Source organism: Sminthopsis crassicaudata, chromosome 2 (genome assembly GCF_048593235.1).
Source record: "Sminthopsis crassicaudata isolate SCR6 chromosome 2, ASM4859323v1, whole genome shotgun sequence".
Lineage (NCBI taxonomy): Eukaryota > Metazoa > Chordata > Mammalia > Dasyuromorphia > Dasyuridae > Sminthopsis > Sminthopsis crassicaudata.
The window spans coordinates 193,839,303-193,856,441 of record NC_133618.1 but is presented as its reverse complement, the minus strand read 5'-3'; the positions used below and the strand labels follow the sequence as shown (position 1 = coordinate 193,856,441).

General features: G+C 34.1%; 1 protein-coding gene across 30 annotated transcripts in view; it reads left to right on the top strand.

Annotated features, from left to right (window-relative positions):
- The window catches only part of MYT1L (myelin transcription factor 1 like), a 693,632-nt gene that overhangs the window by 622,305 nt on the left and 54,188 nt on the right, over positions 1 to 17,139 (top strand). For 27 of the 30 annotated variants that reach the window (XM_074288020.1, XM_074288037.1, XM_074288013.1 and 24 more), the window contains 2 exons: positions 10,748 to 10,831; positions 12,896 to 13,117. In XM_074288020.1, coding sequence (XP_074144121.1) covers positions 10,748 to 10,831; positions 12,896 to 13,117 — 306 coding nt within the window. Of the gene's footprint in view, positions 1 to 10,747; positions 10,832 to 12,815; positions 12,856 to 12,895; positions 13,118 to 17,139 lie in introns of those variants that run through there. The other 3 variants (XM_074288039.1, XR_012486139.1, XM_074288036.1) reach the window with 3 other exon arrangements.

Sequence of the window (17,139 nt, the reverse complement as noted above, 5' to 3'; positions counted from 1 at the left end):
GCTCTTCCTTCAAGCACACTGGAGTTCAGCAAAAATCATCTTCTTGTTTTTCCTCACACATCCTACTTACTTGCCTTTGTACTGGCACTCTCTTCCAGTCTGGAACAGACTCCCTATCCTTGCCCCTGCTTATTAGAATCCCTATTAGATTAGAATCAAAATCTTCATTACTCAGTGGAAATATTACCTTTTACATAAAGGCTTTTCTGATCCTCCAATTGCTACTGTCCTCTTGCGGGCAAGAACTATTTCATTATCGTCATGGAGTCCTCAATATCTAAAACAGTGGTTGACACAAAACAGGAATGTGATAAATATTGATTGATGGTGTAATTGAGAGGAGAAGTGTCACTGATACAACCAAACACACCAGTAATGAAGATATTAAACAAAAGTTTACATAGTTGACACGCAGAACCAGTGCATAAAAGATGCACGCTGAACATATCAAATTGTCACTCAGCTACTAGTCCACAACTACTTAGATAATTTATACTTAGCTTCTTTGATTCCTTGGTTCATTAGTGGTTTCTGCTCTTGCCTTCATTCTTACGGGATGACCTAGGTTTGGCTTAATCACAAGCCTCCACTCCTGTCCTTTCCATGATGATTCTGCTCCTGATCCTTTGTTTTGTTGACATTTGCTCCTCCCCCTCCATTCCAACTACATCACTACCTCTTCTTTAAATAGATTCAGACACATTGTTGAGTTTTCTGAACATTCCAACATTTAACTCCTAATCAAGTCTGATTCAAGTAAATTATATACCACATATCTTTACTGTATGAAGAGAGCAGTTTAAGTACAACAGAATATTCAAGCAAAGTAGTTGGTGCATAATGATGTAGAATGGGGCATATGCAAACAGAATGAGCTGAATATAATCTTTGACTACCAAGGTAGAATAATGCTGCATTGTGTTTTGATGCTGAGAAGTAATCCTTGCATGGCAAATAAGGATAGCATAATAAAAAGCAGACAAATCACTTTGCCAACAAAGGTCCATATAATTAAAGCTATAGTTTTTCCAGTGGCAATGTATGGTTATGAGAGTTGGATTATAAGGAAAGCTGGGCTCCAGAGAATCAGTACCTTTGAATTATGGTGTCCCATGGACATCAAGGAGATTAAATAAATCAGTACTTAAAGAAATTAACTGATATTGTTCATTGGAAGGTCATATATTCAAACTGAACCTTAAATACTTTGACCACAAAATGACTGAACAACAACAATACTTATGTGTGACTATACAAGGCTGAAACAGAAGCAAGTTGATTACCTGGAAGTAAACATGTATTCAAATTATGATGTCAAGTTATGGACAAAAATGTAAAAGAACAATTATGGATGCAGTACAGTATGATATACACTGCTCATGTAGTTAAGGCATACCACAAATGACAACTGGATCTTTAAAAAGAAGCTAAAAAATACCACTATTAAAACTATACCTTAAGAAGGCCAAAGGAGAAGAAAAGGTTCTTATACATATGATAATATTTATAGCAACTCTTTTTGTGGTGGCAAGGAACTGAAAATGAAGATGAGTGCCTACCAATTTTGGAATGGCTGAATAAATTATGAAATAAGAATGGCATAGAATAGTTAAGCATAATCAGAAGAAACATTATACTATAATATCAACATTTTTAAAACAAATAATTTTGAAAAACTTAAGAGCCCAATCAATACAACAATAAATAATGATTCCAGAGGACTGATGGTGAAAAATACTACCCCTGTACTGACAAATTGATAATTGCTTAATATGCAAAATGAGATACACATTTTAATATGATCAATATGGCTATATGGTTTGCTTAATTAAGTTTGTTACAAGGGCCTTTTTTTCTTTCCAGTGGAGAAGCCAAGAGGGGCAAACAATTCTTGAAACTGAAAAAAAAAAAACAATAATTAAGAAATAAAAATTGATAAATAAAAGCATCTATAGACCCAAAGAAAAACAGTATAGAAATACAAGATCTTAATTGAATGAAATCTCAGAGATCATAATGCTATTCATTTCTTCCTGAAAATTTCCTCTCTGAGGTCCTCAAAAGTTGATTATTCAGTCTCCACTTAAAGAATTCCAAATCTTCCAAGTTTAATGAAAAACTACTCTACTTATAGACAGTACAAATTTTTAGAAAACTTCTCTACATCTCTTCAACTTCCACCCTTTGCTACAAGCTCAGCTTTCTTAGTGAAGTAAAACAAGCTTTATAAATGAATATATCAATGTTCATCTGCATGTAAATATATGTGCATAAAGAATATGTTCATGTAATATGCATATACATATAACTATATTCTACATATATGCAAATATGTGAGCATGTGACATGTATGAATATATTTATGTAGATATCTACATATTACTATCATAACATTTAATCCATCTGTGTATGTGTTATCAATAACATTGTATCATGTGTGCCACATATGATTGGCATGTGTGTTTGTGCATGCAGATATATGGTTAGTATTTATACACACACACACAAATACATATAGGGACACATATGGGCAGCTGTTACAGTAGATAGACAGAGGGATGGACCAGGAATGAGGAAGATTTCAAATCCAACCTTAGACACCAATTCTTTGTACCACAAAAAAAGTTGCTATAAATATTGTTTTTTATATATAGGAACTTTTTCTTCTTTTTTATCTTCTTAAGGTCTAGGTCTAATAATAGTATTTTGTAGCTTCTTTATAAAGATCCTATTGCCATTTGTGGTATTCCTTCACTACATATGCAGTGTTTATAATACTGTATTGTATGATCCTCAGCCAAATTACCTCTCTACCTCAGTTTCCTCATCTGTAAAATAAGAATAATAATAGTACCTATTTCACTGAGTTTTTATGAGGATAAAAATGAGATAATATTTATAAAGTGCTTTGTAAACCTTAAAGTACACTAAAAATGCTAGTTATTTTTTAAAATTGTCATTGTTGTTTATGGGGTGTACACCTGTGACTTCACCAGTGTGAGAATTCAGTGTGGAAACTGCTCCAATCAATGGAAATCAACAACTTGTCTACAACTTATAATTTTGAAATTTCCTAGAGTACTAGTTCACAGAATCAAAGACTTATTTGAGCCGAGATTGTCAGATTCCAATCCCCACATGCTTTCTGCAATCTATACTGTTTCTCCACTGAAAAATGAAGTGTCTTCATAGTAAACACATGAACCCAGATAATTCTCCTTGACTTGACCTCTATCTACTATTGCATGTTGCTTCTTTTAACATAATAGCCATTCTAATGATTTAAAATAGCTATTATTCCCTTTCCATATTTTATCTTCTTCAGAATAAGCATCTCCAGTTTCTTCAAGTGATCTTAGTGTAATTTACATTCCCTTCATCATTCTGGTTATTCCTCCAGACATGTTCTAATTAATCAATGTCCTTTTAAAATTAAGTCATCTGTTACTAAGTAAAATGTCCCAAACTTGGTTTGTGCAGTGCATGGGACAGCAGAACTATTAGCTTCTCTTTTTTGAATAGAATGATGATGAGGAGGAGGACGACAACGACGACAATGACAACAAACATTTCTCTATCATCTACTATATGTTAGATAATTATGCTAAGTGTTTTGCAAATATCATTCATTTGAGTCTTATACCAATCCTAGAAGGTAGATGCTATTATTATTTCCTTTTTACAATTGATGAAACTAAAGCAAGCAGAGGTTTTCTGGTTTATCCAAATATATATATATATATATATATATATATATATTTGATCTGGAGTCAGATACTTTATAATATATATATATATATATATATATATATATATATATATATATATATATATATATATATATATATATATATATATATCTGGAGTCAGATACTTTATATAAAGTATCTGACTCCAGGTCCAAAACTCTTTCCACTTATTATTATTAAATTAGCTTTTGAGGGCTGCCATATCACACTGTTGACTCATATTAAACTTGAAGTCTTCTAAAACTCTTAGACTTTGTCACATCCTTATATATCCATACTTCCTTTACCTGTAATTGTGAAGTTAATAGTTAAGAGTCCAAATGTAGGATTTTTTACTATCCCCTACTAATTTTCACTTGTATTAGATTTATCCTTTCATTCTAGTCTGTCAAGATCTTTTCTCCTGAATGCTGAATCTTCCACCCAACATGTTACGTTTCCCTTTCATCTTTTTGTTACCCACAAATTTGATAAGTATACTATCAGTTCCTTCATTTAAATTACCAATAAAAATGTCAAATAGCGCAGGCCCAAGGAAAGATTAATAAGATGCTCTTTTGGGAACTACTCTTCAGATAGATAGCAATCCATTAATTTCTAGCCTTTTGGGGTACTAACCAGTTCTGTTTCTACCTAATCAAATTCTCATCTATCCTATCACTCCATCTTTTTCACAAGACTATTATGATATTTTGTCAGATACTTTACTTAAATTTTATAACTATAGGCATTTTATAACTATAGGAGTTATTTGATTTATTTTTTTGGAAACTTCTTAATAAAGGAAATGAGGTTAATCCAATATGACCTATTTTTTAAATGCCTTTTTTATAAACACATTTCAAAAAACAAAAAACTTTCAAAATACAGAGAATAAAAAGATTGTGCATATATTAATCTGTAAAATTATTACATTCAATTTTATTGTAATATAAACTTCAACAGAATTGTCCCAAAATTGCTGTTTGTCTCTCTTTCTGAATGTTTTTCTTCTTTGTCTTTTTAAATGTTTTATCAATGATCTTTTCTATTTCTTTGTATCCTTTTCATTACATAATAATAGAAACCCAACCTTATAACATTAATTAGTACATCAAGAAAAATCAACATATTGTCTATTTCATGTATTCTTTTAAAATTTTTATTATAAACTTGACATCTATTAACCAATATGAACATTAATATTCAAAGAACAGAAAAGTATTTCAAATTAAGCCATGTACTTCTTTTATATAGTTTGCATTTTTATGTTTATATTGTTTAATATAATAGCAACACATTTCCCTAGTTGTCTCTCCCTTTTTGGGTTTCTTTCATTTCTCTTTTGCATAGTTTTAAATGTTTCATTGATGCTCTTCTCTTTCTTTTCTATCACTTAGTCCACAAGTACAAAGAAAGTTTTTAAAAAGTTCCTATTCTCAAAGAGCTCACAATCTAATGGAGAGACAATATGCAAACTGAGTATAAACATGATGTACACTGGTCATTGGAGATTATCAGCAAAAGGATGGCAATAACATTAAATGAGTTAGGAAAAACTTCTTGTAAAAGGAATTGTAACTGAGACTTGAAGGAAGTCAGGTTACAAAGATTGGGACATGAGGGATAACATATAAAAATGTTTGGTTGGGAGATGGAATTTACCTGTTCTTGTTGAATTGATGTTGGTTCTTTGTGATCAATGTTTTCTTTTGACAAATTAATTTAATAAATTATAGATTTTCCCAAAAAATAAAAACCATAATCATTAGCCTAAAGTGTCAGAAATCTTCCCTCATCTTTTTTTTTTTTTAATTGGTGCATTTGGCCAAATCTAATCTTAAGTGCCTTCTCCATTTTCTAAAAGTCACTAATAGAAGCCTAGCCAGCACATTTAAGATTTTTTTCCAGAATCCTGGAATATAGTGCCTCAAGGTATCTTAATTGGATCTAATTGGTGGCACCTTGGTACTCTCTTTACCATCTCACTTATGTTATGTTTCAAATCACTGTAACCATTTTTGTTCTATCTTTTCTCATCCAAAAATTATTCTACTTAGGAAAATAACAGAAGCAAAAAAATGTTAGATAGTTCTGCCTTCTCTTTATAAGACATTTTATTTTTTCTTTCTGTCATTTCCTTGATCTTCTTCTTCTTGGCCATTAAGGAAAACAAGAATTCTAATTTTAACAGTGAAATGTTGTTCAGTTGTGTCGAGTTCTTCATGACCCCGTTTAGAGTTTTCTTGCCAAAGAGTGGTTGCTATTTCCTTCTTCAGCTCACTTTACAGACAATAAATCTGAAGTAAACACGGTTAAGTGACTCACTCAGAGCCACAGAATTAATAGTGTCTGAGGCCAAATTTGAACTCAGGTCTTTCTGACTCCAGGATACCTAGTTGCCCAACAAAATTGATTAGCCTGAACTAATCAATTCTTGAACAAGTAGGACTTTATTCTTCAGTTACAAGAGTGAAAAAATAAGGCCAGCATTTCCACTGAACTTTTCTCCCTAAAGAGCAAGGTTCAAAGAGGTATTTTGAATACAATCTAAAATGTATAAAGATTATAAATTAATGCAATTAATAACTCATAGAGGGGAAAAAGACAAATGGAAAATATAATGAAAAGGGAACATCAAAAAAAGAAGCAGCTGTCTTAATTGACCTGACTGAATCTATAAGACCTCCTAGAGGCAATTAAAACAAAGAAGTATTTTAAATTTAAAATAACATTCTAAATTCCTGAAATCATATTGCTTCCTTCTCCAGGTAAAACATAAGTTCTAAAACTTAATTAAAAATCTCTAAAAATTTTGCCCCAACAATCATTGTTCCATTGTGGTCAGGAGGGGATAGAGAGTGAAATGGCAGGTCATTTAGCTAATATTCCTAAAAGATTTTTTGCATTAATCTTCATTTATCTGTTCTTGTCTCCTTCTTCCATTTGTTATTCAGTAGTTTCAATCATATCTGATTCTTTGTGATCCCATTTGGAATTTTCTTGACAAAAATAGAGGGATAGTTTGAATCATTTCCTTCTCCAGATCATTTTAGACAAGAACTTGAGGCAAAAAGGTTTAAGTAACTTGACCAGTGTCACACAATTAGTATCTAAAGCCACATTTGCATAGATGAATATTCCTGACTTCTGACTAAGCACTCTTCACTGGGGACACCTAGATATCCCATGTCCTTTTCCCATATAAGTTGTTAATAAAAAAAAAAAACAAACTAATTTACTAATGAGTTTCCTTTATACTTATATGTTTCTTTCAACAGTGTTCCCTTTTTTGTGATGAGATTCATTTTTGTTTATACATATGTATGTTTATACATGCAGAAAGCATTTCAGAGAATTTTTACAAATTCATAATTCAATACATGGTTATACCTGGAGCCAGGTCCTTCTAAAACAGAGCTTAATTACATAGAAGTTTACCCTTATGAAACATAAGGGTTTAATGATATTCCATGCTTCATGCCAGTAGTTACACAAGTGTAGAAAGGATTCTGTAGACACCATAAATGTTGACAATCTTTGCATTACAAATAATTTCATTGTAAAAAAAAAAAGAAAGAAAGAAAGAAAGAAACCTTCTGAGTATCCCTAATTCTTTGTCTCATAAGAAAATGAAAATCACAGGAAGATTCAGGATTGTTGTAAGGTTTATAACAAACTAGGATTAGTAATCCAGATAATAAAGATAATAAAGAAAAAGAAATAATAACATGTATATGATACATGAAGTTTTGCAATGGGTTTTTACAAATCTACAGATCTCATTTTACTCTCACAATAACTCTGGGAGGGTTCTATTATTTTCCCCATTTTGTACCTATGGAAACTATGACAAACATAGCCCTAGCCAAAATCACAACCATTAAGTGCAAATCCTGGGGCAGGATTTGAATTCAGGTCTTCCTGACTCCAACATTTGATCCAGAATATCATCTAGTTATTAAAAAAAAAATTATGGGGTAGGAGACAAATCAGTCCTGATTGGAAGCCTCTTTTTATTCCCTACTAATATCAGCAATATGATAAAACCAAAGTGCAATCCCATTGTGATACTATTTATTCATGTCATCTGCTTAGTACCATGCCAACTTAATCATTAAGGAAATGGATAAGGGTAAGTGGGGGGGGGGGGAGAAAGAAAATTACAAATGAAAAACTTTGTTCTTCTGGAGAACAACAGAGAATTTGGGAGAAATTAAAAATTGTACTCCATGTTCAGGCTTCAGCAGTGGATAAAGCCACCTCTACACATATTTCAATACAATGCAAGCTCCTTAAGAACATTTGCCTCTATATCCCCAGAACAGTATTCGGGATATAATAGGAAATTTAAAAATATTTGCTAGTTGATTGATTTTTTTTTTAACTATTAAAGTTTATCCCCAAAATAACTTGATACAAAACAGATTTATTTCAGAATTTAAACACACATAATTTAATATGGATTTAAAACTCTATTTATTTTGAAGCATAAAATAAACAAATTCATCATTGATAAACCAGTTCTCCACTTGGGGGTGGGCTGGTAAATGTTTAGCATTTAGCACTATAAATCAAATTTATAGTGTTTGTCAGTAGTACAAATGTTCACATATAAAAAATGATAATATGAATGAATCAGTATAATCTGGCTTCGGAATATCTGTAGGGTCCTTCTACACGTGAGATCCCAGGGTTTATTCCTTCAATACTTCCATTAAATTTCTACTCTCCTTTTCCTGTTCCCTCTTCATCCACACATCCAAACCAAGAATATCTCTTAATGTGGAGCTTGTTCTAGCAGGGGAGAGCAACTATTTGTATAGCCTTGACCAAAGAGCGGGACGCCTCTATAGGGGAAGGTCGTCCTCTTCAACCATGGGCTTACCCAGCTTCGCACATGGAGCGGTGAGGGAGGAAGGGGACACCAGCCTATCCAGCCAGATCAGCCGAATCAACCCTGGCGATCAGTGGGATGACACATGTCCCAGCCAGATCGCCCTCACAAGCGAATATCTGTTAATGTTCTTCCCTTCAGGGTGTGATTTTGATCTTAATAGATCAGTATGCTTCAAGTTAAGCATTTTTAAACGCCTACCAAAGGTAAAAATCTCTCAATGGAATCCCTCAGATGCCCTCAAGGAATTCATATTCTAATGGATAGACAACATGCAAATAATTCTGTATAAATAAGATGTACTCCGGATAACTTGGAGTAAATCTCAGAGGAAAAGCACTAGCATTAAATGGTAGCTGAAAAAAGTTTCGTGCAGAAAGTGGGATTTTAACTCAAACATTAAAGAAGCTAGAAAATAAACAAGGTGGGACAGAAATCTAGGCAAGAGAGACATCCAGTGAAATATGGAATCAGGAGACCCAATGTTTTGCGCTAGGAACAGCAAGGAGGCCATTGTCAATAGATTATAGAGTACATGGAGGAGAAGAAAGCATAGGAAGACTGGAATGGTAGGAACAAGCCAGATCATGAAGAGCTTTAAAGAGGAATTAAAGTATTTTAGATTTGATACTGAAGGTAATAGAGAGCCAGTGGAATTTATTGAATGAGTAGTGGGAGGAAAGTGATATAATTTGGACTTCAGGAAAATCACTTTGTTAGGTGAAAAGAAGATGGACCAGAATGAGAGAAAAGACAGGAGACTAACCAAAAGGCTACAGGGGGTGATGAGAGATTGCACCTGAATAGTGTCAGTATCAGAAGAGAGAAATGAAAGGAAAGGAAGGGAAATCATCAGTTTTAGGTGGCCTTCAGGAAGAGTTTAACCACAAAAAGGAGAAGAAATATAGAATTATATCTTGTGGAGATGGATAGTTAAAGTGAATATGAGGAATATGGTCGCTTTTGTAAGCAGTAGAGAAGTAGTCAATATGTAAGAATGAGACTGAAGATGAGTGGGAAAGCATATATTATACAGGGAGAAATCTATTAGAAAAGATGAGTTGGTTGGGGTAGCTAGGTGGCGCAGTGGATAGAGCACCAGCCTTGAATTCAGGAGGACCCAAGTTCAAATTTGGTCTCAGACACTTAACTGTGACCCTAGGCAAGTCACTTAACCCCAGCCTCAGGGGAAAAAAAAAGAAAAGAAAAGATGAGTTGGAATTTGATCACTTATGCATTTGGAAAAACTACTTCCTTTGGAAGGAAAGGGGTCATTTCTTTCATGGATGGAAGGGATGAAGGAGGAGATAGTGATACAAGATGTGAAGGAGTAGAGAAGAAGGAACTCCATTCAAATGGTCTCAAACTTTTCAATGACATTTTTGGCAAGATTCTTGGCTCAGACAGTGGTGGCAAAGGAGTCATAGAAGGATTGAGGAGGGATGGAAATGTTAAAAAAAAATCTATTGTGATGAAAGAGATAGTGAATCAGTTAAAGAAGGACTGTTGTGGTGCAATAAAGAACCCAGTAGTCACAATTTCTACAAAGATACAGCTTTATACTGCAACACATAATAGAAGTCCAGGTAATAGATGGTAGAAGTCATCTAAGGCTAGGGCTTGGCAGGACAAGTTTATTGATAGGATAACAGGGTCAGTTATCAAAATATCTTTTTTAAAAAACAAGTTGATAGAGAACCCAGGTTTAGAGTACCTGATTTATTCTCTCTTAGTTTTATAGAAAAGGAAAGCAAGGACCAGAATTCATACTGCTAATAAATAACAGGATTCCTGAGAATAGAAGTTTCCCAGACCGTTATCTCTAAACTCTGAAATTTAACTTTCATTAAAATTTCCCCTTTTTATGTTGCATGATTTCTTTATTTGGTTATTAGTCCTCCTCTTGTGGTCAACTATCTCAGTCTCTGAGTAAATATACTTTGCTCAGCCCAAAATTTGTGAGACAATTGACAGCTTCATTTAAACAAAGGAATCTCATTTCTGGTTTCCCATGACAAAACCCAGGAACTTTTAAGCGTATCCAAGTCAAGCAACATTGTTAAAGAAAATATAGTGGATAAAGGGGAAGGGATTGCTTTCTTAAATTTTCCTTCTTGCTTAGTCTTTCAGGTTGTCCAAGAGCAAAGAAAAGTGGAATCAGAATAGCACAAAGCAAAGAAGACAAAGAGGATCAAGAGCCCATTAGGTAAGTGGAATGCTAAGATCTGGTAGATCCATTGCACAAATACAGATTTCACTATTTTTAAGACCAGGCAATCCAGTATCCCTGAAACTGGGAGTGGCCATAAACAAAATATTGCAGCAGCTACACCAAACCAACCTTTTAAAAATTTAGTAAATAGGTGAGAGAGAAATTCTTTCAAAATAAAGAGCAGAGTATGAGAAAAGACCTAGAAATATCAGTGAAGAAATAGATATTACAACTAATGTCCAACAGAAAGTTAATGTTCATCAAAAAGCCCTGCAGGCTTGTCTAATGTTTAGCAGAGTCTCTGACAAAAAATTGGTGAGGGAATCAGACATTCAGTGCTGGAAGGGCTCTTAGATAACATCTGGTCCAACTCCCTCATTTTATATATGAGAAAACTGGATATAGGGAAATGAAAGAATTTGCCCAAGGAGGTCCCAGGTAGAAAGTTACAGAACTACCACTTGAACCCATAATTCCTGACTGTAGATCCATTGCTCTCATGACTCTGATAGAAGCAGGCAGGGTGACCTCTAAGGGAGAATGCTGGACCTAGAGTTAAGAAACTCTGAATTTGAATCCTACCTCAGATATTTACTAGTTATATGGCCTTTTTTTGTCCAAATGATTTGGTCTCTCTAAACCTCTGAACCTCATCTATAATATGGGGTATAGTAATGATGATAGCACCTATCTCCCGGGGTTGTTTTGAACATCAAAATGAAATAAAATTTACTTTGCAGATCCTAAAGTGACATTTAAATCAAGCCATTATTATTGTTGTTGTATCATGCTGTATTATTATTAAAATTTGTCCCTCAATAGTAAAATAATAATAATAGCTCACATTTATATAGTGCTTACTATGTGCCAGGCACTGTATTAAGACTTACAATTATTTTATCTCTATACCCTCACAAAATCCTAGGAAGTAGGTGCTATTATTATCCTCATTTACAGATGAGAAAACTGAAGCAAACAGAAGTGATTTGCCCAGGATCACACAGCTAGTAAGTATCTAAGGTCAGATTTGAACTCAGTTCTTCTTCACCCTAGGTCCAACACTCTATTCACTGCACCACCTAAATAGTGTTATTTGCTAATATATCCAGCTCTCAAAAGTACTGTGAGGATCAAATGAGAAGTTATGTCAACATGCTTTGTAAATCAAAATACATCATATAAATGTCAGCTATTGTTTCTTTTTGCTATATGTAATTTAATTTTTATTAATAAATTGCATGGTTTTCTATCTCTCTTAAAGCATAAACAGTTGAATTAGGAAAGATATGATCATTAGATTATGAGAAAGTTCATTGACATTTGGTGAATGTTTTCTAGAATCTAGATTTATACTGAGAATTGGACATCAAACAAGCCACAGGCTATTGTGGTGCATCAGCCCATGGTTGGACATCAGCTGTGATAGAGATGCTGCAGGGTGTCTTATTTAACAAGCAGGACATATTCTGGCTAACAATGCACTAGTGTCCTGTAGGGAACATAAAGGAGCCAGTTAAATGTTCCAACTCCTGCCCCCTGGATATCCAAAATGTTAAAGCAAAAAGCACAGTTTTCCTCCTCATTTAAAAATTTAATCCCATTCTGTCTTCAAGCTGAAAATAATGAGACTAAACAAGATCCCCTGTGAATTTTACATTGTCTCCTTCTACAGACCAGTAATCCATCCCAGAGTAGAACTTTTGAAAAAAAAATAAAACTGTCTTTCCAAAAGGAATTTCAAGCCTTCATCTAAGCTGGAGCCCATCTTCTACTTACTAAGTATGGAGGTTTTCCAAGAACTCTCCAGCTATGAGATGATATAGTTAATAATTCCACTATAATAATTCCACTAGGTGGCGTCTTTGTTGATTTCAATTATTATTTTCTTTCTTTCTTTTTTCTTTTTCTTTTTCTTTTCTTTTTTTTTTTTTTTTTTGAGTCCGTAGAGCATGATTGTTCTTTTTTTTTTTCATGTCAGGTTGTTTTGACTTTGTTGTAGAGGCTACCAGGTATATGATGGCAAGACAGTAAAGTTTATCTCATCTATCTGCTATCCAGATGTCCAGTTCCTGGTTGTGATGGTCAGGGTCATATAACTGGAAAGTATGCATCCCACCGCAGTGCGTCAGGGTGCCCTCTAGCAGCCAAAAGGCAAAAGGATGGGTACTTAAATGGCTCCCAGTTCTCTTGGAAGTCAGTGAAGACGGAAGGTATGTCATGTCCCACTCCAGGATGTGATGGCTCAGGACACGTCAGTGGTAGTTTCCTTACACACCGCAGGTGAGTAATTCTCCCGTTGGTTGTTGTCTATGATGAGACCCTATTTCATTAGTTGGGAATGATCTTGTATCTAGTCTCCTGGTCCTTGTGTGAACTGGAGCTTTTTATAAGCTTAATATAGTATCTTCATTAGAAAAAAAAAAAAAAAGAAAGAAAGAAAGAAAAAGAAAAAACCTGATAGTAAGGGAAATTGTCAAGTTTTAGGGATTAGAAGAGAGATGGAAATAAGACTTTTGAAAATAAACACATACACACATTGTCAGTTAATAAGCTCAAGTGTCATTAGATGCAAGAAAATACAAGTTTTTCAAAGTATTATCTTCAGTGCAGATAGGTATGTCCATTAAAACACACACAATACACATCTATAATAACTGTTAAAGTAATTACAAGAGACTTTACCCTTAGTGTAACGCTATGAGGCCCAATATTTGATTTTATAACTTCTTTATGTATCTTCAAGCAGTGTGAGGAGACTCAGAAAATTTTCAAAAGGTTTTCTCAGGATTTGTTTTATTCTAAAGGGTATTTTGAAATGGAGGAAAATATTCAGAAGATCCTAGGACTTAGAGGAAGAAGGGAGGTAGTCCAACCCTTTTATTTTCACAGATGAGGACACTGAGGGCCACAGAGAAGAGGTGACACAGTATCAGAGATATGAAACCCAATATTTTGATTCCCAATCCAGTGCTCTTTTCAGAAATAACAAATCTCAAAATTGAAAGAAACCTCAAACTCCATTTAGTCCTGTAATATACCATGCATTGCCAAAACAATGCTAGTAGTACATCACAATGACAAAAATGTTTAGAATTCTTACGATTAAAACAAAGGCATAAACAGAAGCAGCTTACTTAGGCTAGATTAGCACAGACTTGTGGAAGGAGTGTCTAATGACTACTCACCTGCTCTCCTAATTAAATCTACAAGTTTAGAGGAAGTGGAGAAACTTAAGTTGTTCATCCCCCTATTAACTGAAAGAATGTCAACTTGTACCCTCAATTCACTTATGCCAGCAAGAACAAAATTAAGAAACAATGACAATGGTGATTTGTCGTTAGGCTTCGGAGAGATAGGAGGAGGTCATTTAAAAACAGATTATACTTAATGGAACAAAGATAGCATGATATAATGGATAGGGCAATAACTTGGAGTCAGAAGGACCTGGATTCAAATTCAGCCTCACATACTTACTGAATGATGCTGTGTAGATCTAACCTCAGTCTTCCATTTTCCTCATCTGTAAAAATGTGAGAATTGGTTCCCCCAAATCCTTCCAGTTTTAGAGACATGAATCTATATATGTTCTCATTAAGTTAGGAAAATTTTCTTTATAGGGAGATCTAAAAACATCCAAATAGTTACCATAAATATCATCATTTAGAGATAGAATCCTCCCCTAAAAAAATAGAGTCAATATCTTCACCAGAATAGTGTAATAAATCTACTAGACTTATTATTAGTGGGAGGATCTATGTTACAATCATTACTTTGTTCATTACTACTTGTGGAACCTTGACCAAGTCACTTAACTTTTCTGAAACTCAGCTTCCTTCTTTGTAAAATGAAAAGACTGAAATGGTTGATATCTAAGCTAAACAGTTCAGTGTCCACTGAGGAAGCCAGTAAGCATACACTTCAAAGGCCACACTTCTTATTCTTGAAATGTCATCCATGTGCTCAGGTAAATTTGCTTTTGAACAGTAATGCTCATAAGAGTCACTTATTTCTATTTGACAATTTTTGATTGAATTGTCATAACTAAGGACAAAAGGAATATTTCACATATTGGGGCCATTTTGCCATGGGTAATATCACTCAAAGACAGGTATTTCTCACACCTTCTTGATGTAAGCTAATGGGTCTGACTTCCATACTGTGGCTACTTCATAAATAGGTTAAAATGTCTAGAAGGAAATTAGAGGAATTCTGATAAGTGTTGTTGCCACAAATTCCAGCCCTCCATTTCATCCTCTGTTAACTAAGATGATTGGACAAGATGATCTCTGCCTAAGGCTGTCTGTAATTCTACTTGGCTTGTCAGAGATCTGGTGGTTACTGTGGTAACTCAGGCAGGAGATAGTTGTCACCTACTTCTCCAGAAGATGATATGGCCCCAGCTACTATGTATTAAATGTCTGTTATGTGCTAAGCACTGGTAATATAAAGAAAGGAAAAACAAAAATATAAAGCCAGTCTCTGCTCTTATAGGAGCTCATGATCTAAAGGAGGAAATACAGAAATAACTAATTCAGGAAAAACAAAACAAAGGTAAGACATTAAAATTAAGAAAGACTAAAAAAGGTTTCCTGTAGAAAGACTTTATCTGAGACTTGAAGGAAGCTAGGGTACGAGGCAGACAGAAATGAGAAGATAAGAGAATTCCAAACATAGGAGACAGCCAATAAATATGTTCTATGAGGAACAGAAAGGAACTATTGGAGTCTTTGGATCTCAGAGTACATGAATAAAGTACAAGAAGATTGGAAAGATAGACAAGAGCAGGTTATGAAAAGCTTTGAAAACCAAGAAAAGGATTTTATATTTAATTTTGAGGTAATAGGGAACAACCAGAATTTATTGAATGGTGGATGGAAGGGAGTGATATGATCATATCTACATTTTAGATAGATCATATTGGCTGCTTAGTGCAGAATCAATTAGAGTAGGAAGAGATTTGAGGAAGGGAAAAGCCAACCAGTGTAGATGAAAAGTGATGAAGGCCTGTACCAGAGTGGTTACCTTGTTCAAACAGAAAAGGGTCTATACCCCAAATTCACTGTGTCTGAAAGCCTTCCCAAATTCACTCAACCTTTCAAAACTCTAAAGATGAAGAATCCTAAGAGAATATTAGCCCCTGAGTAGAGGTAAAAAGTTTCCATTTGATTATATTTCTTCAAAAATGCATCCTACCATGGCCCCACATATAGGATGATTGCATTGCTTTAAAAACTACATATAATCAGCAGGATAACATGAAGTACCAATTTGGCAATGCTCAACAGGATGATTCCTATGCACATGTTCTCCCCAGTACTTAACTTGGTTAAACTTTCCATTGCTTCCACCAAGTAGCAAAAAGGAATGATTTTTTTTCCCTCCAAAGAGCATTCTCCAATGTTTATGGGCCCTGTCCTTTTTCTCTTTTCCAAAGATATATCTCCTGTATCCTCTCCATTATAGTTTTCATCACCAGTTTTCATGAACACATAGCTAATGTGTTCTACAATATAAGAACATCTTAGCAGTACACATTCTATATAGTTGAACAGCAGATTTGGAATTCAGAAAGATGGTAACAGGTCATGGGTTGAAATCAACAAAAATAAGGTGAGATGATAATATGTGGGTTAAAATAATCAATTGCACAAGTACTACATGAAGGAATTTTGCCTAGACAATATTTTATGTGAAAAAGGGGTATACGCAATAAGAATGAACACAATGATATGACAGTCTAAAAAAAAAAAAAAAAAGCTAATGAAATCTTAGGCTGCATAGTGTCCAGAAGGAGGAAGGAAATAAGTTTGTGTCCTGCTTTGGCTAGATTACATCTGCAGCATTGTATTTGGAATGCTGTATTTTAGGAAGGGCATCCTTCCTTCCTTCCTTCCTTGACAAACTGGAACACATCTAGAACAAGGTGATTAAGATTAGAAGGCTGTGAGTAGCTTTCTAGAGTAAGAGAATTGACAGTATTTATTTTGGAAAAAAACATAAGACATCTCATTTTGGAAGAGAAATAGTGGACTACAGCTGTAGAAAGAGACATGCTGTCAAACATGATCAGGGCATTAATTTTTCTAGTTGAAATATATATATTTGTAACAAACAAGGTTTCTTTGGGTTTTATAAATAAAAGAGATAAAAAATAATGAAAATAAATAAGATAGATGGAAGGGGTATTTAAATTATTAAGCACTCGTTCTGAATCAGAGATAATACTAAGCACTGGAAACAAACAAACAAAAAAATTCCCTGCCCTCATGGAACTTACATTCTAAGAAGGAAGACAGAACTTA